The sequence below is a fragment of the Hippichthys cyanospilos genome, chromosome 13 (assembly GCF_059441005.1).
Source record: "Hippichthys cyanospilos isolate Australia breed blue-spotted pipefish chromosome 13, RoL_Hcya_1.0, whole genome shotgun sequence".
Lineage (NCBI taxonomy): Eukaryota > Metazoa > Chordata > Actinopteri > Syngnathiformes > Syngnathidae > Hippichthys > Hippichthys cyanospilos.
Genome location: NC_142381.1, coordinates 12176379 through 12202984, shown reverse-complemented (window position 1 = coordinate 12202984; position 26606 = coordinate 12176379). Strand labels below are relative to the sequence as shown.

The 26606-nt window shown below is 40.5% G+C and overlaps 1 protein-coding gene across 8 annotated transcripts in view; it reads right to left on the bottom strand.

Moving 5' to 3' along the window:
* Positions 1-26606, bottom strand: part of enox2 (ecto-NOX disulfide-thiol exchanger 2) — a 159033-nt gene that overhangs the window by 2881 nt on the left and 129546 nt on the right. For all 8 annotated transcript variants that reach the window (XM_088431722.1, XM_088431721.1, XM_088431727.1 and 5 more), the window contains 9 exons: positions 25758-25991; positions 21424-21636; positions 18778-18884; positions 13404-13518; positions 9433-9620; positions 8444-8575; positions 4274-4330; positions 3300-3396; positions 2144-2229 (listed from right to left, as the gene is read on the bottom strand). In XM_088431722.1, coding sequence (XP_088287848.1) covers positions 2144-2229; positions 3300-3396; positions 4274-4330; positions 8444-8575; positions 9433-9620; positions 13404-13518; positions 18778-18884; positions 21424-21636; positions 25758-25991 — 1229 coding nt within the window. The remainder of the gene's footprint in view (positions 1-2143; positions 2230-3299; positions 3397-4273; positions 4331-8443; positions 8576-9432; positions 9621-13403; positions 13519-18777; positions 18885-21423; positions 21637-25757; positions 25992-26606) is intronic.

Genomic DNA, 26606 nt, shown 5'->3' with positions numbered 1-26606 from the left:
GGATAATACAACGCCTGCGCTTTTTGGGAAGGTCACAACTTGAATTTCTTACTTTTGGGAAGTTCCATGTCCTAATGTTGTCTATATTGAAAGCCCACTCTACCTCGAAAATCATACACATCAATAACCTCAGTCATTTAGCCACTAGGTGGTGCATCAACACAAGAAATGGATCCTTTATGTGAAGACGGTCTTTGCATACGTTTGAGTTGTGCAACTTTGTCACAGTACAGTTCCACTTTACAAAAATTAAAATGGTTATTTTTTTGTTGGTATTGAGCCAAAACATCTGATTTTTGAGGGGAGTCTTTTTCTTTTGCCGCCATTGCAACACTGTGCAAGAAAGGTGTGTTTAGAAAATGGTGGCCAAATATGCTTCCTGCATAGCGTCCCTGCGGATATTTTTAGTCGACCTATTTTGAGGTAGACTTGCCCAACGTGGTCTACTTTTTCCAGAGCTCTAAAAGGAACCAAATCTGCTGAAAAGTCACAACTATGTGATAAGCGAGTGAGGGAAACAACCAAGCATATTACTGTGCAATTTTCTGATGTGTTACACTGGTAGAGTAAGTAACTAGCTTGGTCCTAGTCGGGTTGCGGGTGGAGGGGATTTTTTGATATAAAACACTGAAAGCAAAACGGCTGGTCTGATCAGTGGAGTAATAACATGTCTTAAATGCCACTCGCAGACTGACGGAAATAAAAGAGGGGCACTCGAGCAGACGTGACATGAGTGAAAGTAACACCAAGCGTCTGTAGGATTGATGCTGCTGTTTGGCTAGTGCCTGCAAAGGACGTGCTTTTAATATGTTCGGGCATCATGGGAAATGGGACGGCGGGCCAGACTGTGCGAGGCGCGCGCGTCTGTGACATTTCAGTCTGGGAACCGGAGACAAACTATCTGAAGAAGTTTGACTTTTCCCAACCTCTATTCACAGACGGTGATTGGGGCTGAACCATCGACTATTTTACACAAACAACCTGGATGCAATTATAAGCTTTTTCCTAATGACCAGTTCACTGAATAGGAGAAACAGCATTGTGCATAAGCTTTCCTAAAAAGATCAATAACACTTTTGGCTTTGTGAGCTATTCAATTTGACTTCATTTTCACCTTAGGACAACATAATCACAATCACAACACAGGAATGAAGACACAATTCCGTAACGGTCCGATAGGTGGTGGTGACACATTCAATTTGTCATCAATTTTCCTCCTGTTGTTATGTCCAAGGAGGTTAGCCACAATATTTAATTTTCTGAATAGTATGTCCAACTGCAACTCCAACTGTTTACTTTGTTAACTACCTACTTACAGTGTTACTATTTTTCCAAAATTCCTCATTTTCCGTAAGCACATTTTCAAATGATTGGGAAAATTAGGGCTTGGGAATCAATCAAATGAATTTAATTAGTGTTAATTATTAATTATATAAGTCAACCTGAAAATGTTTTTAACAATAGAAAGCTCCATGCAGCCCGACTTGTCCAAAAACAATATTCTGATTATTATCGGGCTTGTGGAATATGAAGAAGCCACTTGCTGTCAACTGAAAATGACATCACAGTTTGTTCAGGGATCATGTAACAACTAACCACGGCTCATCTTGCATATGCCACATCATACTCAGAAAACAGAATAAAAAATGCGATTGGCCATGACCTGAGCTGTGAGAACTGTGATGCCATTTACACTTGACAGCAAGTGACAAAATGATCGTCCCTGGAGTGGGACAAAAATGAGTGATTTTTTGCCGCTTAATTCATATTAGACAAGCGCATTATTAATCAATATGCCAATGTTTAGACTGCATACAACAGATTGTGAAGAAAATACTTGAATAGCATTTCAATTTGAATACACATTTTATTACTTCCATTAAAAATGATTACACTTCTAATTGTACAGATTGTGAAGAAAATATTTGAATAGCATTCCAATTTGAATACACATTTTATTACTTCCATTAAAAATGATTACACTTCTAATTGTACAGAATGAGTCTTAAGTACGTTTTATATTTTTGCAGCCCAGCTCTAGGGAAAACATTGGGCTTTTTGTACTCAGGTCGATATCTTGCTATATATGCTAGCATGGCAACTGTTAGCGTGCTAAGATTGCTTTGGGATGATAGAAAGTTACCTTGGTATCCAGGCACTGCAGGTAGGAGCAGATATACTCGATGCTAGCTCCAAAGGGATGCACATGCAGGAACGTAGAGATGATCCCTGGGGGAGGACACAAAAAGGTTGCTTGTTGATCTTGATAATAATAATAATAATAACAGTAATAATAATAATAATGATAATAAATACAGTACATATATGACAACGTTTGCACCACCTCATCTTTCCCCTTTTACAGCATTGCTGAAAACGGCTTAAGCACGGGTGTTTAACGAGGGCCTTATCGCCAAGGCCTCGTCAAAGACAACCTCTCCCCCAAGTGAAAGTAACCATCTGTTTTCTGTTCACACACGGGGCCTCCGGGGAGCCATCATACACCCGCTCCGCTCATAGCAACCACCTGCGGAGCATCGAGAGACCTACTCTGATGGCGTCTACCAAGGCTACCGCCTCCAGCGCTTGAAGCTTTTTTGCGAGGAAAACACTTTGCGTCCCTTGTAGGAAATGCGAGCAATGTGCTGTGACCAGCAAACGAGTGAGGATGCAGACATTCATTGACACATTCCAAACAAAATGAATGAATACAGGAGTTAAGCTGCACATCTGTATTGATAGTTTGTTCCAAGGTCCGAGCGTTTCAAAGATACTTTTGTAAACATTCCATCAAAAAAAATATTGAATTTTGCCAAAAAAAAAAAAAAATCTCTAAGAGGAAAGCTGAACATAAAAATGTGTTTTACTTTTCCTAGTGTTATAAAATAATAAATGTTTTTCTATTTTAGTTTGCACTTTCAATTTTCTTATTTGCTATTGCTGCTACCCTTTCCGTGTCAGCAAACAAAATAGCCAAATGAAAAGCAAATCTCACTTGAGGTTACCAGGTCCAAAATGTAGCACATTCAACGTGTTATGGGGCCAAACATGAATGGTGAACCCACCAACGCTATTAACACGCTGCATAACAACAAAACAAAAACACACTGAACATAACATTGCCACTGTGTGAAAACATCATTTTTATTCAATAATATTTACTGAACTTATTGATCATAAGCCATCGTGCAGTGCCAGCAATTTTGCTGCAGACTAGCAATACAATGACAAAAACACATTCAATTCAATTCAATTCTATTCTATATAAATCCAAAAATAACTCTTCCGTTGGGTCTTACCGACAAGAAGAGCTTCTCTCTCTGAGTGGACGGGACTTGTGGACCTCCTTTCTGTAGGACCTTCCCGTTCCTGACTGCAGGACACCGGTATAATTTCCTGTACACCCATGAACAGACAGTATAAATATACATTTTAAAAGAAATATATGCAAGATGTACTTAAATGAAAAAGCCAAGTCATTTTTGGTGAGTTACTTATTTTTTTCCTCACTGTGGTGTAAGACTGGAACTCATTTACATATTACCATCTCCACATAGACACACACACACAAACATATACTGTAACTGATAAGAGGGATAACGGGGCATAAAGTGTGACCTCCATGAGTAAATATGTGGGCGGTTTGTGATCCACGGGCCACACTTTGCTCACCCTTGATGTAATGAATGCTCTAATTTCTAATTCGTGAGGTAATTTGCGATGAACACGTCGGAGGTGTTACTGAGATGCCTGGGAATGCTTTTAAATTGTGATTAAAACGCACAATACGTCTCAGTTAAGATCATATTAGATTAGAAGTGAAATAAGCAACCGGCAGACATAGAGCAAAACACATTGAAGCAGACGACAAGAGGTAATCAGAATGCGGATAAGTGGTGGAAACACATCATTCGTGGAGGGAAGAATAGGGGGAATGAGGCGAAGGAGGGCACTATGCCCGAAGCAACATACACACAGAAAGTATACTTGGAAGAATGATCAAACTGTTTGTTTGGAAGCTGTGACAGGTGGCAAAAAAAAAAAAAAAAAAAGAGACGGAATAATGTGGTTTGCGTCCTACATAAAATTGTGCACCTTACAAACACCACATGTGTGCATGTTGTCTTGAAGCCCCCACTTTGCCTCCCAAAGTCCCAATTCTCACACCCAGATCACACATGTGCCTGACTTTGTTGGCTAACAAATTTTAAGCGTGGAGGAATGATGTGTCAGGACACACAAAAGAAGCAAAGGGAGGCAGGCTGCCACTTACATTGGTTTGATTAACAGCATCGTCGCCACCTCGGTCGTCTTGCTTGGATCGTTCCAGCTGCAACGGGATGAGAAACACACATGAAGAGCTTGACTTGCACTCCTGGTAGAGCCCGGAATATATTCCAGGCTTGTAAAATTAAGTTTGGCGGAAAGCTTTCTGTTTTATTGGAAGAGTGAGTCGTTCTCTTTCGTTGACGCAGCTTTTCCCCTGATGGTGTAATTATAGATAAGGGAGGTCCTTGGTGTTTTTGTTGCTTGTATTTTACCTTAATAGGCAGGGTTAGACAAATAAATGGTAGTTATTTTGTTGATTATTTTGGTAAACTCTGGACTGTTGCATTCGCAACATTGGATCTTTCAGAATCCCTCGCAAGCCTTAATTCGGACACAAACGACTAAATTTAGTCATAAAAAATAATTGTCACAAATATGTTTAAGGCTAGGTTAACACTGCAGGGCTTAATACTCAAAGTTTGTGTGAGGTCGTTCACATTTCCAAATAAATGCGACCTGAATGTGACCTGTGTTTGAACGTTAAAACAGCACAACAAAGTCTGCCATGCACATTGAAGACATTGAGACGTCACAGGAAGTTGGCGTGGTTAACAAGTTCACAGACGTATCTTGCCATGTTGAAATGGCTGTCATAACGGAGCCAAAACATTTTCAATCCGTTACATTTAAGGAATAAATTAAGCAGGGGGAAGGGTGAGGTTTTTTTGTCAGTGCAGTGCCAGCAACGTCTCTCTCGCCTGCTCGAGCGAGCAAGTGCGTGCGAGAATAAGAGACAGTGGTAAAATATACCTCACGCTCCCTTCATTGAGTTGTCTTCACCTCGTTCACTTTTGTTGTTTTGTTTTTTCGCACTGCCATCAAAAGATCAGAACAGGTCAGATGTGGGGCAAAAAAAAAATGCCGCAGCGAGAACCTAGCCTAATTTTTGTCACTTTCACTACTCCTCTGTAAATAGTTATTTAATCATTAAAGTTACTATTCAGTCACACCAGTTAACTAACAAAGCATAGCAACTACAAAGCTAAAACAATACATGCAAACTAACCAAATAAATTACTCAATAACACAAACTAATCAACAAGGAGCCTAACAAACAAAACTCAATTGTTAACCAATAAAACACAGTTTAAAAACCGAGTGTTGGACAACTAACTAACTGACTAACTAACTAACTGACTAAAAGTAAGCTACCAAACAACTACCTAACAGCTACCTAACATATTAATCATTTTGCAATGTCTTGATCATTTTTGGGATTATTTTCGTCCACGTTATTCTCACAGTATTTTAGGCAAGGAATGGCACACTCTAGGTAGTCTGATGACCAAGTAGGGCCATGTTAAACTTTGAGACGTTGTCACCTTCTGGATGAAACCTCAGCTCCTTAGTATCTTTTTCCTCTACTGTGAAATGCCTTTGAAATAAAGAGGTTTGGATAAAATGCCGTGCAAGATAAGTAACTAACTTGCTAGCTGGCAGATCAAATAGCTCATGAAGGCAATGAATGAATATGAAAAAAAAAAACAAACAACTAACTTCCGTTATAACACCAAAGAAATAATTGTATGTGTGGTGTGTGAGGATCAAGGCATTTGGCATCATATCCTTACTAAAACATCCAAATTGTTATGGTACGGACTCTACTTGGTTAAAGAGTCAGCAGAATGCTGCGTAAACGCCAACACATGTGAGGGAAATGTGAGGGAGTTGAGGTCGGTCAGTCGATGCTTGCAAAAGATCTCGCCAACATGACAAATTACCCAACAAGTGTGGCTAATCTTGAGGGAAATGCACACCCAGAAATGGATTTTTCTGTCTCGCATTAATGAGGGTGCCTCTCACGATTCATGTTTGCCACAACGTTGGAATTTAATTAGCATATTTCCCAGCGTACTCAATGCATTTATTATACATGCCATAGGCGTTAATGCAGTATTGACAAGTCTGTCCCCGGCTTGGATCGGAAGGAGGAGACCTACTCAAATCCAGCCTTAAGTGGACGTATGGTTCCAAAGTTGCACTATAACAGTATCGGTCTTTGGGAATGCTTTTAACGAAGACTCTTCCTCTCAGGTGCATTAGCGAGAGCGACTAGAATATGAGCCGTCGACACTTGAGACTTGAGTCCATGGACAAAACATTGACTGTCATCCTCTCAAAATGATACCGGCTGCCGTTGATCGATATCAAGCCATTTGGATTGAGAACATGTCCCAAGGGCGAACTCTCAAGTAAGCAAGGTGATCCAAGGATAAATGGATGAATAGTGATAACAATGAAAAATGAAAGTCTGACAATTGGCTCTTTTGACTGCTAACTATATTCTGAATGTTACAATTTAAGGCTGATTTGCACTTTTGTATAATGAAAAAATGTGCGATAGAGAGAGACCATTCGAAGAAAAAAATGGAAAAAGAGTCTTATAATGATAGATCCACAAAGGCTGTTCAAAGGCAACTGATTTCTTGTTTGTTGCCCTCCCACCCCATTTATTTTTTTGATTTAAATTAACCGAGGCAATTATATGTCTAAGATGACTGTAAAATGCATTTGAAATTTGTATAAAATATCCACAAATATGGTAATCCTCAATAACTGAACTGTAGCTGTAGAATGTAATTGTTTTTCTTAGGACCATAAATTCTACCATGCAATAAAATATCCTCTGCAATGGAATGGACCCCCCCCCCCCCCCCCCCCCCAAGAAAAAAAAAAAAATCACTTCATTAAAGTCACAAATGATTTCAAAGTGTCCCATAGATATCATGGAAAATTCACTTGGTTCTGCAAGCTACATGAGAAAAAATGCGATGCGGGCAAATGAATCGGCTCATTTGGTAGCAAAGTGCAGGAAAATGATGGTCCATTTTCGAACGTCTTTAAGAAAGAAAAAAAGCACAAGTGGAGCTCGTTGGGAGGGAAACAAGAACATTAGAAGACTCAAGCGGCAAATCGGCGTGCTCGCTGTGCTCGCTTTACTCGTGCGGCACTGGAAATGAAGCCAAAAGAAAAAGACTTTTTTTTTTGGGAATGTCTGATGGCGTCTGTGTGAGTTTATTCAAATGTGCCAGCTAGTTATTACGATGCCCTTTTATTTACAAGTGCCGTTTTTGCGGAACGCATGCCTTAAAGGGGACTTATGGCAAATCAATTATTTGTATACAAATAGAGGTTTGTGATTTGTGTATGAAGAGTGAAATTTACACAACCAAGAAAACACAATGACACCTTGACCTAAATACATTGAATAATTTCAGTCGTATCATAATGGAGAGGAACTATCTGAAGAAAGAGCCACATCCCTCAAGGATGCTGTGCCCCTATTATCTCGCCAAAGCCAAAAGATAAACAGATCGGCTTTGACTTTTGTTGGATGCGCAGATTAGCGTGAGCAACACAGCCTTAGCTTCTGAAAAGCTATTCACAAATTCAGATGCAATTTTTTTCTGAGGAACACATATTCAGCCATTCACAATTTTCTCATCTTCTTTCTGTATGATCTCAGTCTGCAAATGTCCTGTCTACGAGTAAATCGGTGTCAAAAATATATAATGAAGTGAATCACCTCAATTGAGAAACTAAAATCTTTGAACGTAAATGAGGAGCTAAAATGAGCCTGCATTGTTTGCTGAAGTTAGAATTGTGTGTAAGTCTTTACTGTTTAAAAGAAAAGCTAATAAATACAGCAATCCAAACAATGTCAAAATTGTACTAAACGATTGCATGATAATCGTCAATAATGTAATAATAATAATAATTGTCAATATAACTGGTGTCAAAGGGACTTTTTGTATTACAGCGTCACCCCGCTATATCGCGCTTTGGTTATTGCGGCTTCACTCCATCGTAGCGCTTCATTTACCCATAACTTTTTCTATCGCATTGTGTTTCTATTTTTTTTATTAAAAAAAATAAAAATCAAGCTCTACTCCATTGATTTTTTATTTACGATCATGTATACTGCAGGGTTCCCGCACTATTTTTCTCTATATTAGACAAAGGACATATTGAATGAATGTTTTTTTTTGTTTTTAACCAAAAAAAACAAATCTACTCAGCGGATTTCGGTAACTGCGGGTATTTTTAAGGAAGGGAAGGTAACCCCTGAGATAAACAAGGATTATTTTGAAAGTGGACCGCGTGTGTGTTCTACCTGTGTCTTCTGCAAGTTTTGCAGTCCTTCTTTCAGCATGTGGACTTGATGCTTGAGCTGTTGTCTGTCCTCTAAACTCTTCTCCAGCTCGCACTCCCGCTGCTTCAGCTCCTCACGCATCTTCAGGAGTTGCTGCGACAAGAGGAAGAACCACGGCGCTTAATCTTGATCAATAGTTACGGTTTCAAACTGAAGTGAGGCTAGATGTGATGACAAGAAAGCAACAGGATTTTGCCTTGAAAAAAGAGCAACTCGGCAAATTACAAACAAATACAAAAAGGGGATAATTCTCCTCCATCGCTAACAAATATTCTGATTGTCAGAAAAAGGGGGCCTCCCGCGGTGAGGAGATGTTTCTCGAGACACGAGAAGGGTGGTGGGGGGTCTTGGCGCTAATTCAGCGGGTGGAACGTGAGCGAGATACGGATGGGTGATGCGCGGACGCCCCGGCGAGGGAGACCAATTTACAGACTTCCAATTCATTTAATCCATTCACCTGCTCAATAGAAAAAGTAATTACTCTACGTGCGGACATGAACAGCAGGACATGAATGGTACGTCTGCTCTTTAAGCATAACACAGCAAGAGGCATGCAATGAGAGATGAAAAACACACTCTCAAAATTTAGATTAGCATATTAGTGGGAATGTGCTTTTGATGGCATCATTTGACAATCAAAAGCAATGTGGCTAAACAAAAAAAAATGTCCCGGCGAAACAGCATTATCTCAACCTATTGTGTGCATCCTTTATTGTTCGTCTGTCTATCTGTCTGTCTGTCTGTCTCATCCATCCATCCATCCATCCATCATCCAATCAATAACTCAAGCGATGGGTTTAGATATTTGATTTTGCTAACTGAACACAAACGGTGCAGCAACACAGGCAGGAAGACAACAAAACACATGGCTATATATATTTCATCCTCTGCGAAGAAAAACTAACATGCACTACTTTCCTAATCAAAAAATACCACCGTGTGTTTGTTACCTTTTGCATGCCTTGCAGCGCTTGCTGCAAAAAGCTGAGCTGCTGAGAGTGTGCACTGTCTTCCTCGCTCCTGATTGGCTGGTTCTTGCCCTGCTCCTGTTTGAGCAGCTCTACTTCGTTCCGGTAGGCATCCAGCTGACAGCGCAGCGAGTCGTTCTCCTCCTTCAAGGCTTCGGCTTGCAACACGCCTGCGTGAATGTCAACGGGAAGAGGATATGATGACGGGTGGTCAAACGGTCACATTGAAGCCATTTTTACAAACCTCGTAAGCAACATTTCCAAAGTCACTAAAGCATCACTTGAATAATGAGGCAGCAACTTGCCAAAAATGGAAAGGCCTAAATAATCTGCTCCCTAGACAGGCTGCCATAGAAATGAAAAGAAATTACAAGCAGAAAGGGAGTAAAGTTTGTGGGTAATTACAGAAAAACAATCATTGGATTGAAACGATTATTTAATGTGTCAACATCCAGCTCGGAGTGCAATAATTTTATCTTGAACTATTTTGCTGCTTAGATAGGCTGGCACAATGCTCTCAAAAGAGTTAAGGAGCGAAGATTGAATTGTTAAAGCTATGAGGCAATGAGAGTATTTAATTGTGTCCCAAGAGACTTGCTACTCGTTACGAAGAATATTGAGAAGAAACAAAAAGCACGTTCGAGGGAGAATTTGTCAATTAGACATTTTGGTCAAAGTTTTACCAATGTAGCTAATTATTATTTGTTGTTAAAGGGGAAGTTAACCCAATGATTTTGTTTACAATAATGTGTGTATACTTACTGGTGTAAAAACAGTATTCTGATTAATACAGTGTCTGTGGAATGTGAATTAAGCGCAAAGTCTATCCGATTTTGTCGTCCGAAAATGACATCACCGTTGCTCAGGACTCAGATAAAAACCAATCTTGGCTCAGCTTGCAAACATCACATGATCAAACTCAGAAAATGTGAGCGGTGATCATTTTTGTCATGTGACGCTCGCAAGCTGAACTGGGATTGGTTGTTACCTCAGCCCAGATAAACTTTAATGTTATTTTTGACAACAAGTGACAAAATGGCTGCCTCCTGAGAAAAAATTCCGGGAAAAAAACGATGGTTACCGCTTTTAGGGGCTGCACAGAACAATTTAGAAAGGAAAAAAATAGGGTTGACTTCCCCTTTAAGTCGTTTTGGAACACTGTATAACTAAATCATGGTGTAAAGACACCATGTGTGAGATGCTTCAAAGAACAATAAAGCAAAATCCACCCATCTATTTCATTCCTTTGGTAAATAAAACTTTCATCGTAAGCTGGAGCCGATCCCAGACACCTGCAATTCAATATTCCTTACAACCGGTGATCAACAGAAGATTAGCAACAACTGAAAAGATGGGATAATCCCAGAGCATTTTGTCCGCCAGATCTCCACCGGACATATGACCCGACCTATCGAGCAGAGCCGAAGGTCGGGTTATTGTCCGTCCGCTCGTTCTCCGGGAAGGCAATTGGAAGACGGGGAGAGAAAAAAGCCCTTGGGGAAAGTGCCGCACATCGAGAGGAGATAAGAGCCATCCTGTGAGTGAAAGCGCTACGTGTGTTGTGTGTATTTATGAGTGTTGCATGGAGGACCGCTAATGAACACTCGCTAGGCATGATTGTAGTCTTCTGGCAGCTTTGCAGGTGAGAAGTATCGATCGGAGACGTGTCAAACGCTCGGCCAGATCCGACACGTTTGTTATTTAACAGGCGGGGTTATCGACCCGCCGGCGGCCATGATAGGGGTCACGCTACATGCACACGCAGGCGGATCTTACGCTTTTCTATTCCGGAGTCTGACACCGCTCATCGATCGGCGCCTAAAGAGGTGATGGGGTCGTCGCGGGGCTGGGTGACGTCTTTAAAGGTCAACACGAATGGCGGAAAGTTAAGCAGTAAACCTTCAGCATTCAGGGAAAAGACGAGAGGTTTGACAGCAAGCGCGCATTACGGCGATGACCGACTGGAAGGGTTGCAAAACACGGAATGGACGGCTTCATTTGCATACATCTCCATGTTGATTAGCCAAGCTGTCAAATTGGCAAGCGGCAGAAATCATGACCGTTATAAGGCAAGTGGAATGCATACTGTCTATTTCCTAGATGGGCTACCATTAAAAAAAAATAAAACAAAATAAAACAAACACACATTGAAAGAAAAGAATTGAAATTATTGCATAATGGAAAATGTGACAAGCAGAGTGTGCAATATTTTCAGACTGCTTTGCTACCTAGATAGGCTGCCACAAAAATCTTGAGAGTTATTGGGGAGATAAAATTTGAATCTACATAAAATTGGAGCAGCGAACTGCAGAGAATCTATTTCACTTAGGCTGGCTACTGCTTAGATGGGTTGCCACAGAATGAGGAAACAAAAAGATTGGGACCAACTACAATAGAAAACCATGGAAAAAAACAGATGGATGGATGGACCATGTACTGCCTGGATTGGCTTCCAGATAAACTATAAACAAGAGCAATAGGGTAAAGTTCACATTCCCTGCTAAATTGATCAGAAAACAATACAAATAATTCAGGCCCCATGAGACAGCTGCTTAGATGGGCTGTCAAGGTTAAAAACAAAATTAGAGGTTATCTGTCAAAAAAAAAAAAGTACCAATAATTTGTTTGAATAATTCATTCCATGTGACCAAAAGCAGCAGGTTTGTTAAGCCTAACGGGTTTGCTGGGTAGTCGGGTTGCCATTAAAGAGAAGATTGAGAGTCAAAATGAAGAACAGTTGTGAAAAACAGTTTACTACCTTAAAGAGGAGCAAAAAAAAACTCAATTAACAAACAGGAAGGATGTTTGTGCAATAAATAATTAAAAAAAAAGTATAATGGATGCAACGGTGTGGCAACAACTACACTGATGAGGCAAGCTGTCCTGTTAGCAGCGTAAATCAGAACCATTAGGAGAAAGTGAAAGTTAGAACGAGAGGTTTACTGACACATTCCTTTTTTTTTTCTAACTTTGGCAAACGACACCCTTATTCTATTCTGAGCTGACAGGTGCTGGCAGCTTTGAACAGCTTCACACACACTTCCACACACTCTCCACATGTGTAATCTGCAAGGCTGAAAAGTGATGAAGGTCTTAAAGTGTTTCAGTAGGTGATGACTTTTCCCAAAAGATAACCACAGATGCATATTCTATTTTCACAACTAGTGACCCGAGTACAGTGGACTCCTGGCTTACGGCGTCCCTGGCTTACATTTTTTTCACATTACGAAGTGGAATACTACGTTTTTCGTCCCATCTTTGCTCCATTTTTCCCTCTTTATGGCATCAAGAACTGTCATGACCTGTGGGGTTGCCTGGGTTTATGTTGTTTTGCCTCCCTCTTCAGGCGTTTTTAGGTAATTGGTCTTATTTTCTGGTCTGTCAAACTGCCTGCACTGCAACACGTCACTGAGATGCTGGTCTGCTATTGGTCAGCGTCGCGGTGTCACTAAGATTTTGTCATGAAGATGCCAACATGCTAAAAACTTGATCTAGTATGAGTAATTACATTATCGTACGAAAACACTCAGTGAAATTCTTCCTCTGTTGATTCTCTACAAATTTGAGTATGTATTGTGCATTTTAGTGCTTCATTCAAACTTTAATTGGTTTTATTTAATTGTATACATGTATATTATATATAAGTAAGTCTTACTAAACTATTATTTTCACAATTTTTAATATGTATATACATTTTTTATGTTTTCACTTAGGGTTTTGTATGCATTCACTAATTACTATAGGTTTCTATTGCCCGCCACACGACGATTTCACCTTACCATCCCAACCCCGAAACGGATTAATTTCGTTTAGCGGGGGTCCACTGTATGTTTATTTATCGGGCAAGGCTCCTTTGAGATGGAGATATTTTTTGTATACAACTATATTACTAGAATATTACATGTTGTGTCCAAAGAAATTGTAGTTTAAAACAAAAGCGTCAAGACGCATACCTGAGTCCTCTGAGTCTTTGCTGTCTGGGGCCTCCTCCATGTCGTCGTCGGACATCTCCATCTCCTCCTCGCGCCGGATGCCCATCAGCTGCTCGTTGTGCATGTTTCGAATCTCCTAGAAGAAAGAACAAAGGGAAGATGGTGTCAAGTTTTGATTTCACTGTACTGCCATTATGTGGCAAATGAAGAAAAAGAGGGCATAATTTCAGATGTATTTCAAATCCCTTGCTTTTTTCCCCCATTGTCATCAGAGTTGTGTCGTGTTATGCATTTGTTCTATAATACTTAATGAGCTTATTATTCATTGTTCATATTTATTTAAAATGCATTAATTGGAACAGTTCTCTCAATTTTGTTGTCGAATGACACAATGACAAAAATGTATTCTATTCCGGGGTACAAATCTTTGACTGTCTCATGATTCCATTTGATTCAGACTTTTTTTTTTAACCATTTATTAAGTTTTGACTGGTAAGGCACATGCCTTCTCCACAAAAAAAGTGTTTGTGGAAAACTGCTACTTTTTGATGCTAGCTATAGACTATATAGCTTTTATGGTACCTGCATACATATCGGAAGCATTATCAGTCACAATCTCCAGGTCAATGACGGTCACAGCCCATTTGTTAGCAACAGAGTAAAACATTGCATTCACATTCATGGCCGTGTGGCTTTTGTGCATCACGCAAGTTTCTCGATGTCCATGCATCATGTTAGTGACACTCTGATCTGGCGACTTTTCTTTAAATCCCTTGGTAAAATCTGTGGCGGGATGGCATAGCGTACCTTGGCTCCACTGTCTGCAACACTTTCCACCAAACTGTAAGGGTGTATATCTTTGCTTTCAATGAAGACAAAGCTTGACTTTCCAGAATGAGCTGCGCGGTGCCGTCAATCAAGTAGCACACTTCTGACAGTTATACAAAAACCAACAGTAAGCAAAAACAAACGATCCCTTTTTAAAATGACCTGATATCGGTTTATTATAAAGCATGTAAAGTGTTCGGACTGCATTGTGGGGGATACAAGAGGAAGAAAAAAGGATAGACATGATGAGGGACGGGGCGGATTGCAGCCATAAGCTTTACTTGATCAAGTGGGAATCGTTAGCCCATGAGGCGAAAAGGATCTGTGGCTTTTGCAATCCCACACAAAATCACACACCTTCACAATCTCCTGTTTGTTCTTTTTTTAAAAGGCCTTTTTCCTGCTCTCCAGTGACTAGCAAGGGAGACTTTTATCGGTTTTAGGTTTGTTGTGAAGTGGGTTGTGCTGTGCCCTCAGAAATGTCCGTCTGCACAACAAGAATGAAACAAAAGGATTATGGCTATTTGTGCTGGTGTGTCTTTCGTATCAATCCTGGCAAGCGCACATATTTTCTCTGTTGTCTAGAAGATGTGTCCACACAGAGAAAGCGTCTAAATCATCAAAAAAAAATAGCAACAAAAATTTATGTAAAATATAAGCTATAGTTTTAATCTTAACTTTTTTTTAATGCAGGCCAAAAAAAGAGACCCCGCCAGCTAGTAGTATTTTTTTTTTCCATTAAAAAAAAAGTTGACTTCAATGGCATTCCTTGGTAACTTTGGAATGAATTTAGTCTGTACCATAAATACCAATCATAGATCAGCTTGTGAACACCACATGACCAAACATTCATTCAGCACTAACCATTTTAAGACCCTCTTTTACCCTATAGCAAGTGAACAATTCACTATTTACCTTGTGTTTAATGCCTAGATTCTTAAAAGATAAAAGCACAGATCAATACTTTTAAACAGACATATTTGGACATGTGTCAGGGTGGGAGCTATGACAACATCGCTTATCTTTATCTGCGATATAAGTGGGGGCACCGACAAGGGCAAAAACGGCATGTCATATTTTATACCAAAAGCAGACTTGATATGACTGTGACACCATTCAGTCAAGAAACCTCAGACGAAAGAAAAACACCTTCTCTTCCTTCACTGCTCTCCATTTCGTAACACGTACCCTTGCAGTATTAATAATAGAAATCAAAGGCGGCCATCATCATAAAATCAACAGACTGGATAAAATATTCCTTCCAAAGTGCCGAAGGGAGTCTAAAACAAAGTGCCTGAGAGTAAATAAACTTTTGCGCCATCTGTCAGCTGACATTTTTCAGACGGAGACGATGGCAGAGGTCGCACACAAACACCTGCAGACACACACAACCATCTGCTGTGTACACACGCACACACGGAAAAGGCTAGCGAAGGGAGGCAGCTGCATTCTGGACTGCGCCTGGGAGGATAGAGCGCAGCCTTCCGTGCTTCACCCCCAGGCCACTCAATCACACAGAATAGACAAAGATGGCCGCCCATGTGACGATCGCTTGACTCACCTTGTCTGACCACTCTGTTCCTGACAGAATGTGTCCATCCAGGCAAATGCCACCCCCTGTCCCTTAGTAGATATTTGGCTCCCGGGTGCCGTTAAATGCTTCTAAAGCACCAACGATGCATTATTTAGCGGCAAGTAGCCTGTCATTTTCTCGCCTTTTATTTTATCTGTGACGGGATGTCGGCTGCAAAAGTGACAAGCAGCGTTGGCAGAACCGCATGTGCCTTAAAAAGAAGCATTTGTACTTGGAAAAACACAACAACACATGAACTGAAATGGCATAAAAATGTTTTAAAAATAAAAACAAGCAACTATTTCAAACAACTGCACTACAATTGTAGCTTTGAATGTGTGCCATTAAGGGGCGGGACCTAATGAACGACATTAATAAACATGAACGTTGGGATTCTGACTTCGCTTACAGTGGCTGGTTGCATGTAGCGAAAAGAATTACACTTTGTGCGCTGAGCCAAGCCGCTAATCGATAACAGAAAACGCAGACAAAGAACCAATAAAACTAACATCAATGTTACAAACCTTTGAACATATTTGAAAGACTAATGGTAGCAACACATGCAGAAAAAAGTACTCACTGGCATCTATTCTTTATCCTCTGTGAACCATTATTAATATTACTTCATCTTAAACGCCATTTTAAAAGAGTCTTGTTGGCCGAAATCTTTACATAAGATCTCTGTATGTATTATACTGCCGCCTGGTGGCCAAGTCACCAAAAACACAATGTTAAACATAACTGAGACTTAAAAAAAAAAAAAAAAAGATTAATGCTGTTTTATGTAAAGTAAAACGTTTTTCCTACTTAACGGATTTAAAAAAACATCGTAAACGTTGTTGAAATCACATTTGCATTAATTTCAACCTCTGGTCATTGAAGATTTTCAAGGGCATTTATCTTGCAGTATTTGTGCCCCTTGGCTTTATTATGTTGCTGCAAGTAAATGTGGCTGGATTGGAATATAGTATAAAGTCTGTTCTTGAATACTAATTTGCATCTAATTGTCGATGTGCACTTTTTATATTTATTGTAGTAAATAAAGTTGAAATAATAGATGCACTCAAGTGCTTTTTCCTTCAGCACACACTCAATGAACCCAATTTGATTTGATAGCGCTTGTATCTGTTGCCAAAAGGTCGGAAGAGAAATACTCCAAAGGCTATTGTGCACCATATTTCAATTTTGAGGATTTTCTCATGGTAAACTTTTTTTTTTTTTTTTAATGAATGAGACCTTATCCACCCAGTGTTTTCTTGCGCTTGCATTGAGGTCATGCTCAACCTCCCCTAGAGTGAAAGCCTATTTAAACTAGTATGTTCAAAAAACAAGAATACACGAATCTCCAAGGCCCTATAAAAAAACAAAATGTTTTTCACAGGCCCGCCTGATGCACTGCTTCTTTGAAAACAGACCACAATGGTCAGATGAAAGAAGGATATCTGAAAAGAATGGTCTTTTTACATCATGTTACAAAAAAAAAACAAAAAACTGTGTTTGCATTGAAAGATCATTCATCACCAATTGGGCACAAAGACTCTTTCACACAGAGATTCGACAAAATTACCACAGCAGAGCTACTGTATCATGCTAGACCTGGCTTTTTACAGGCAGTGTTCAACACCTACCTTTAAAAAATTCTTACCGTGAGTTTGACTTAAATGTGCGTGCAAGTTTGCTATTACAATTTTATACAGTGGGACCTTGACTTTGTTCCATTAAGAATGTAAGTCAATTTACCTCCGTATCAAATTTTCCTGATTGAAAAGAACTGAAAGGTTGCTGATCCGTTCGAGCACCTCACAAAAATATGGATTTTGTTCGAAAAATATACATTATAAAATGCTTGGTTCAGATCGACTACATGGACGGCGTAACAAACGACGCTTCTGAATTGCGGTCAATGAGTGCAATTGTGTGGGCGACATCTACAGTTGGTGTTCGGTGTGACGGGACACCAAAAGTTACGCGAGACAGCCAATCAGTTTCGGGCAGGTAAAAAACAGATAACAGAAATATAGCACAGCCTTGCAAATAAAAGCACACATTTTTTAAAGAAAGCTATAACTGAACATTAAAAACTGAAACGGCTGAATAATTCTTAACACAAAATAAATGTCATCTTAATGCCCCTCCATGGGAATGAGGATGGACTCGAACGTTGGGTCTGTCTGCTTTGTTCTTTGCTCGAAACCAAGAAGATAACAAACTTGGCTAACACAAACATTACAAGCTAAATGATGGGCAGAGAACGTAAACAGGAAATACATCCCAGCCTTCCGGATTAAAAGCAGACATTTCAAAATAAAATAACACAGGAAAGCAAACAATACAAAGTGAAGCCCTTGATGAATTCTTAACACCGAATAAATCTCATTTTAATGCCCCAAACAGACATGCTATGTCTTTAAGGGGCGTGGACTTGTGAATGACATCATGAGCTGGAGCTGTCAGGAGCAGCCAATACCAAATCCTTGCTTGCGCTCTCATTTTGAATTGGTGTGCTTGGTGTACCATTCACAATCAATGCCAGGGAATTCAACTTTTGCTACTTCTGCTAATTTAGGGCACTCGCAAGTCAAGGTACCACTGTATAAGATGAAGACACTTACCAAACAGATTTGCTCATACACGGTCCAGGTTGCACCACAATCCAAGTATCGTTAAAAAAAAAATAAACAGCATCATGCTAATTCATAAAAAATAGATTTGTTTTAAGTGTGTACAACGTTACCTCAGATCTGCATTACTCTCTAGCTTGTTTCCTTCGCATGGAAGGCAAGTGATGGCGAATTTCTTGTTTACCGGGACGTCCTGGCTTCATTCAAGTACTTACTGTTAAACATGGCAGTCTAACTCTCACCTGATTGGAGTCATGCTTTAATAGTCATTTCAAGGGTTTAAAACAAAGTTTATATTACATAAGGGACAGCAATAGCAACAATCCGATATGTCAAAAAAAAAAAAAAAAAAAGACAATAAAGCAGTACCAACCTCGGCTTGCTTGCGCCACACGTCCAGGTTCTTGCGCTGTGCTTTGGAGAAATGGTCCCATGCCTTTTGTTTGGAAGCGGCTTGGAATACAGACACAATCTGCTCAACTGCGGCGGGATGCAGAGAGGGGGTCGGGGTGGAGGATAGCAGAGACCATCCAGAGATCACAGAGAGAGACAGAGGGCAAGGTGGGAGGGAGCACAGGAGTGAGAGAGTGGAGTCAACTATTGGGGTCTAAAAGAACCGAACCGACCGTGTGTGTGTGTGTGTGCGTGTGCGCGCATGTGTGTGTATAAGCATGTGGTCTCACCTGTGCATGTCCAAGCATAACCTTGCTGTTGGATGGTTGTATTTCTACACACACTATATGGACAAAAGTATTGGAACAACCAAGAACAAATGATGATGATCAGCTCGCCTTGATGCCTTCGTGAAAATTGTACACTTTCCTGTTCTGGTGTGATTTTTAGCTAACGCATAATGGAATGCTTGTGTGAGTTTAGTGTAGAAGAAATATGATCCAGGAATTAGTGGTCTCGGAACTTGATAAGAGTGACTACTCAGAGTACAGTAATCACACTGGTATTTTGCTGTAGAATACCCCTGATTATTTTAATTATGAATTTGTTTTGAGGTTGTTCTTATAGCAATTTATGCAAAGTTTTGAATCAAGAAATAATCTCGTTTATTGATTGTGATTTTAATATCAATCAATAAATTGGGGTTCTTATTTCTTCCGTAATGGCTCTGCAAAAACCAACTCAAAAATGAAAACGCCATAAGATTTCAACCAAATGATCCAGCGAGGACAATAGCTCTGCCCTCATGCCGGGTGGTCATGGGAAATGAGGGGGAGGGGCAATATGTGCGTTGTGGGTATCCCACAAGTCCTAATGCATATAGGAGGGAAGTCAATACTACCACCAAATCAGAAGCGTGTGCACGCAGGAGGGCGAGTGAGAGATCAATAGCGTCGTCCTGTGCGCTGTGTAATTTGATGGCGCTGATCGATTTTGTAGGCTGAGAGAGTGCGCACGCGTTTACGACGTTCATGCGAGACCAGCCTGAGTTCGGCGTGCTTGTTCCGCTGGTGTTGATTGGGACTATTTATCTGCTAGGAAACACAAGTTGCTTTGGAGGCTTTTTAATTGTTATTCCACAGCTTGTCCAGCAGCACAAATTGGATTATCTGCAATAACAATGTGCTTTAGTGGCGCACGGCAAATATGAGCTCAGCGTCACGTTACCTAAAGTGACTAAAATACAAATACCGTTTCAAAACAGATGGCATTCATATACCTTGATGTCATTGATTTGGATAAATGTGCTTTTGAAACATTCCTAAACAATTATAATGGGATTTTCAAAGTTATATCAAGTAAAACTGGAGTCTACAACAACAACAAAAAAAGAACTATGAATGCAGAAACATGGAGAAATTACTCTATATTTGCATACATAAAACTGCACAGGGAACTGTATTGAATGCACTTTAAAGTATACAATAAAGTGCAATTTGGCAGTTAACTTTTGAAATTCTTTACATGAACTCCGGCACTTATAATCAATTACATTTATTTTTATTAAGAAAATGTGTGTGTACAAAAGCAGTTTTGCTCAACCTTTTGAAAATGATGTACCTTTCGCGAAATATATTTTTCATCCATGTACCCCCTAACCAGCACCATTTTTGGATCTAGAGTTCTGTGCCATTCGTGTCTGATTCATTCAACTTGGGGACTACACTTGGAGTGGTATTGCAAGGCATATTTTGATTAGCAACTCCAGAAGATGAATTGTGTAACCTCTGTTTTATTTCTGGCTAATCTACTGGAAAATTCTGCCCCTAAGGACAAGGTGCATCCGTGTAAAATTTAATTTAAAAAAGGCATACATAACTTTGCAGGAGTCACTATAAGACAACTTACAAGAATTTGATCAATGTTGCAATTACTGTATTCTTAATTTAAAAAGAAAAATGCACCGTCCCTGCCACTACAATAAAAAGCCGATACCCATACCTGCAAAAAACATATATAAAGCTCCCATACCCCAAAGTGCCTTTGCATATTGAGAACTAAAGTAATGACACCACTTGACACTTTATAAACACGTTATAACAGCACGACAACGTATGTGTCAGAATAATTTTCAAAAGCACCCAATTGAAAACCTGTTTTCCGATTTACTGACTTCAAAATGTTATCATAGAAACTGAGCAATTTATTTTAAAAAAATTATAAATGACAAAGTCTTGTTATGTAAAAACATTGGTTAATATCGCAAAATTTACTATCCAGCTGGCTTCTTCTTACAACAATGCAACAAAGTAAACTTGTTTGTTACCTGCAGCTGGTCAACTTACCTGCGAATCCTCAAACCCATCAACAAGCAGTGACAACCAAATAAAAGCACTTACTTCTGGTTCCGCCTTCAGAGATTCAGATGTGACTGTCTTGCACAATTTGTGTGTGTAAAGTTGCTTGAACGCGAATGCCCGGTGCTAATATCAAAAACTTACATTACCCAGAAACCAAGAAACAGGCTGGACTTAATCACATTTTGTTTCCATTCACTGTATATTGTGTATATCGCAAAAAAAAAAAAAAAACCCTAGAAGGACTTATAAAAAAATTTGAGACTCACATTGCGCAAGTATGCCAGACAGCGCCGTCTTGAACTTGTCTTTGGCCTCCTCCATCTCTTTTTCGTGCTGACTCTTCTCCGTCATCAGGCGGCGAATGTGGCTGTTGGACGACTGGATCATGGAGTAGAAGTTGTTGGCGTTGCGGCGGTTGACCTCGCCGCGCTCCAGCCAAGTAAGCAGCACGCGCACCGCCTCGGCGAATTTGCTGTCATCTGGTGAAAAAAGGCACCCGGGAAGGCAGTCGTGTATTCATTACATGACAAGGGACTGTCAAGGTTCACTCAGGACGGATGTTCCACTAAGTGTATTTCAGACAATTCATTCAACAATCAACAATGATCAATTACTTGAATTGAAAATAATGTGCTTTCTTCCCCTTATAATAGTATGCAATGTGGATTCCCACCTTTTCCCCATTTGCTTTTTTCACTTCTTTTCCCCTCTGGGGAAGCAATCTGCTATTTGCTGAAATATGCACCTATGATTTTTTATCTCAATGCATTTTTGTTCTGTTTCGATAGTGGCCTAAGTTGCTACAAGATGGATCCACAGCTCTTTTGGGAGCAGTTTGACGTTATTGGGTCACTTTTCCACTTCAGGACCTGGACGCTTTGTTTAATGGAACAATGAATTCTGCTGTCTCGTAGAAAATCAGTTTGTGCCGCTAGCAAGTCCACCTCTGAAACACTAACAAAGAGGGGCCAAGTCAAAGTCCTAATTTAAATCAATTTTAGGGGTTTGTTTTACGTGATAATTACTCCGTGACAAAAACTCATCACAAAATATTGCAAACGACTGACCGCAATAAACTTTTTAGACCAATCTTTTGCAGAAAAAAAATCATCGGACAATCAGATTTAATGTTAATAATGAATATAATAGCATTTGTTTTCTTTCAATGCTTTTCATTAGGTGTCAATTGTATGCATATTTTTATTATTCACAGGAAAGACGATTACCTATTTTCAGCAAATAGCAGAGGTCAAATAGTTACAAAAAAAAAATCTCAAAATTCACGGTGCAATTAGAGAAGTATGACGGCATTAATTCTTCTCATGTATTTGTGTGCTATGTGTGTACTTAAATTCTGCATTCTTTTTTAAACACACTGAGACTTTAGGTTTTGTTTAAGTAGTGTCATCCAGGTCAATTTTTGTGCAACCTCCTTTCAAATTCTAATCATTACTTGTAAAAATTAAGATTTTATGTTTTGAATGACAGGGCCACAGGATGAGCTCATCAAAAAAAAAATCATGATATATTTTAAGGATCAAAGGTTATGTTATGGATTTATGTGCAAAAAAATAATGACACATTATGCATAAAATTGCTGTAAGTGATTAGAGTACATCAAGGTTAAATGGTAAAATAATTGGCAAATATTGTCTATATAGCTGATTATTTTTCAGCTGACGTTAGAAAGATCATAACCGAATAACGGGTCAGGCCTTATTGCAAGATTTAAATCACTTTTAGGTTCAGAAGGGCATATTACTTTTCACATGAAGTTCTGAAGTTATTTACTTAGCTCGTCGTAGTAAGTCAAATCGGTTTGATGATCATAAAGATTTAAAAAAAATATTTAAATGACAATAACAATGACAATGGATTTGGGGAATTGCCAAAAGCCCACATGGACAAGCTGACATTTAAAATCAATAGCATTCTTAGTTTTGGTACAGAGCAAAACAACCCCGAGGGTCTGAAGAGCGCTGACAGGAAATATGAAACAAACCTTCCGGGTAACCTTAGCTACCTCAAAGTTATTGGGCTTAAGAAATAAATCAATAGGCCTGCAAGTTTGATGGGACTTGCAGAGTTGACGCGGGGGGGGGGGGGGGGGGGGGGGGGGGGGGTGCGGGAAAGATGAAAAATGAAATAAAAGGCACAGGTGAGTGAGTGGAAATCTGCCCTACAGGATGAAAGGGAAAACACAAGCATGCACATGACACACACATACGCAGAGAAAGGCAGGGGAAAAAGGTCATTTATAGACTGTCAGCTTGTAAAGTGCATCTGCGAGCTTGTTGCCATCAATAGCGGGGATTGTTCTTTGGGAGAAGAGGAAAAAGGGATTCCCTGCTGCCTTTTTCCCCCCCCCCCAGATTCAGGGAAAGCTTCATTTCACAAGAGCCAGTGCCAAGCGATTAAAAATAAATCCTTGGCCTGGGCCGAGGGAGGCGAGCCAAGAAAGACACAATGATGGAGAGCGGCTTTCAAGTGAAGGGGCGTTGTTATCAGGTAGCCCGAGACTGAAAGAGACCTGGAAGTGTCTGCCCTCATTATGGAAACAAGTTTGTTCAGCCAGAAACGCAGTGAGGACCCTTCAGGAGCGTGGAGAGAAAGAGACAGGCCAGGAAACGGCTCGCTTTAGTCGGTGATCAACCTTGATGGATTTAACTTGTTACTGTTCGAGACTGGGACCTCTAAAGAGAAATGGCTCCAAAAAGTACAACGATTTGGAGTTCATTCAGCTGAATGTGATATCCAAGTTTAAGAGGATCTCGTGGTGGAGGGAACTGTCGTCAACAGGTCCAAATACACATCAGAGTTAGCACAAAATTCTCAGGCTTCTACTCGAAAGAGAAGAAAAGGGGGGTGGAGACTCATCATATAAACTGAATAGCTGTACTATTTTAATAGTCAGCTTTATTATCAATTACTTCATATGCTGCTTGACATACAAAGGAATCAAAAGCATTCTGTGCAATTGAACAGCAGAAATATTTTTTTATAGTATTTGATAAAAAAGAAGTAAAACTGCAGAAATAATGACAAAAAGGTTAGTTGCAGGCGGCTTGGTGGTGCAGTGCACATCTGCCTGACAGTGCAGGAACGCGAGTTCAAATCCACATAGCGCCCGTCTTCCTCTGTGGAGTTTGCATGTTCTCCCCGAGCCTGGAAAGTTTCTCTACAGGCACTCTGGCTTCCTCCCCACACTCCAAAAATACATGCATGGTAAATGGGAAATGGACTTTCACTTACATAGCACTTTTCTACTAAGCGCTTTACACTAACTAGTCACTGATGACGCAGAATCAGAAGCAACTGGGGGTTCAGTGTCTTGCTCAATGACACTTGAGGGTCTTGAAGGTCGGGAGAACGAGCCCACAGCCTCTCACCTGGGAAACGATCACTCTCCCACGAACCATGCCGGCCCATGGTGGATGTATTGGACATACAAAATTGGGCCTAGGTGTGATTGGGTGCATGAATGGTTGTTTTTTTCTGTGTGCCCTGCAATTGGCTGGCAACCAGTTCAGGGTGTCCCCTGCCTACTGCACGAAGACAGTTCTTGTGAGGATCATTGGTTATAGAAAATGGATGGATGGCGCTATCCAGCACACCCTCCAAAAATTGCCAAAAGGGTGGGTACTCTGAAGTGCTGTTTGATGCGTAGGCGCATCTGACAGTCAGGTCCCGCCAATCCACTTGGAGGAGGAGGGAGGCTTCCTTTTCGTCCACTGGGGTAACCCCAATCTACAGGCTCTGAGCTGGGTGCAATAAGTAGGCCCACGCCTGTTTGTTGCCTCTCACCATGGGCAACCCCTCTCAAGAAGACTGACACCAAAGTGGTGTGTGGTGAGGCTGACTATATCAAGTCAAATCTTCTCTGCTTCACATACCAACTCAGGCTCCTTCCCAGAGGTGAAATTCCATGTCCCGAGAGCTTCTGTAGCCTGCCAAAATGTCTGCCTTTGGCTGGCGCCCAGCTAACACAGCACCTGACACCTTTGGCCCTTCCCACAGGTGGTGAGTCCATGGTATGCGGCACTGACGTTGTCCTTTCGGGCTGAGCCCTACCAGGTCCCATGAATGTAGGCCCAATGCCAAGGGGCGGACTCCAGTGACCCAGGTCCGGGCAAGGGAAACTTGACTCCAATGTTTGTAATCATAGTAAGGGTTCTCTTGCGCATCTTTAGTCTGGAACCTCACCTCGGACCTGTTTGTTGTGGGTGACCTTGCTAAAAGCATAAGGCCTCAGACAACTTAGCTCCTAAGATCACTGAAATATGCAAACCCCTTCACCATGCTAAGGTGAAGGCTCATGGAGGTGTTTTTGAAAGTAAGGCAGAATCCAAAGCAGGTCCGAATATAATGTTATGAAGCAAAATTTTTCAAAAGACCATGTCATACTACTCTTATTATTGTATGATGGTTAAAAACGTAAAATGGATGTACGGTGAATAAAGTTTTAAAAGTATTGAAACTTTATTCTGGAACTAATCACTTTACATTATTTGCTGTGGGTAAAGTTTAGCGGTGTCCTGAAACAATTTGGAGGTTCCACTAGAATGTTCATGACACTATACAGTACTTTTTAAACCTTCACCTTTAATCTTGTCGCCCAGCTGGCTGCACTCGTGCTCTGAGAAGTGCACAATGGGCGGAGGCGAGGGCGGCCGTAAGCGGTCTTCCTCCAACTTGCGCCGGTGCCGCTCTTCTCTAGCCATCATGCGCTGGCGGCACTCCCACTCATAGAGGTCATCCCGGGCCTGGGCAAAGTCCACGTGGAGGCGGCCTGTGTCTTTTTTGTCAGTGCTGGAGCCCAGACGGATGCGGTAACCTTGAGGGACAACAGACGAGATCACCACAACTCAAAATACGAGGACGTAGAGCTGAAGGTCCGACAATCTGATTTAGAGATCCATCCATTATCGCCTGGGCCGATTATCGGGGCTGGTATTGGAAATTTGACGTATATTGGTATCGGCCTTTATTTTAGTCCGAATGGCCGACATGAATCGACAGATATCAATGTAAATGTGTTGCCTTTATGGCTAATTCAATTGGATGTTTTTGTTTCAAATAATGTTAAGAAAATAGTTTCTATATTGTTTGCGTTTCGATGGATGATTATTGTTTTATATGTGTAAAGTAAAAGTTTTCCCGATAGAAGTCCTTTTGGTTTAGACGATGACGCATTTCCGATTCCAGGTTTGCGGCCGCGCTAATCAAACAGAACACTATCTGACACCATCAACGGTGAATAATCAGGCAGGCTTGCTGTAAGTTTCATTTTATTATATTTAAAACATAAGAGTATCAATTTTAAAGTATATTTTAGTCATTTTGCCGACAGAAGTACTTCCGGTTCTGCCGATGACGCATTTCTAGGTTTGAGCTATCATTTTCCATTTCTGTGATTCAATAAACATGATTTAGGCTTTTCAATGAAGTT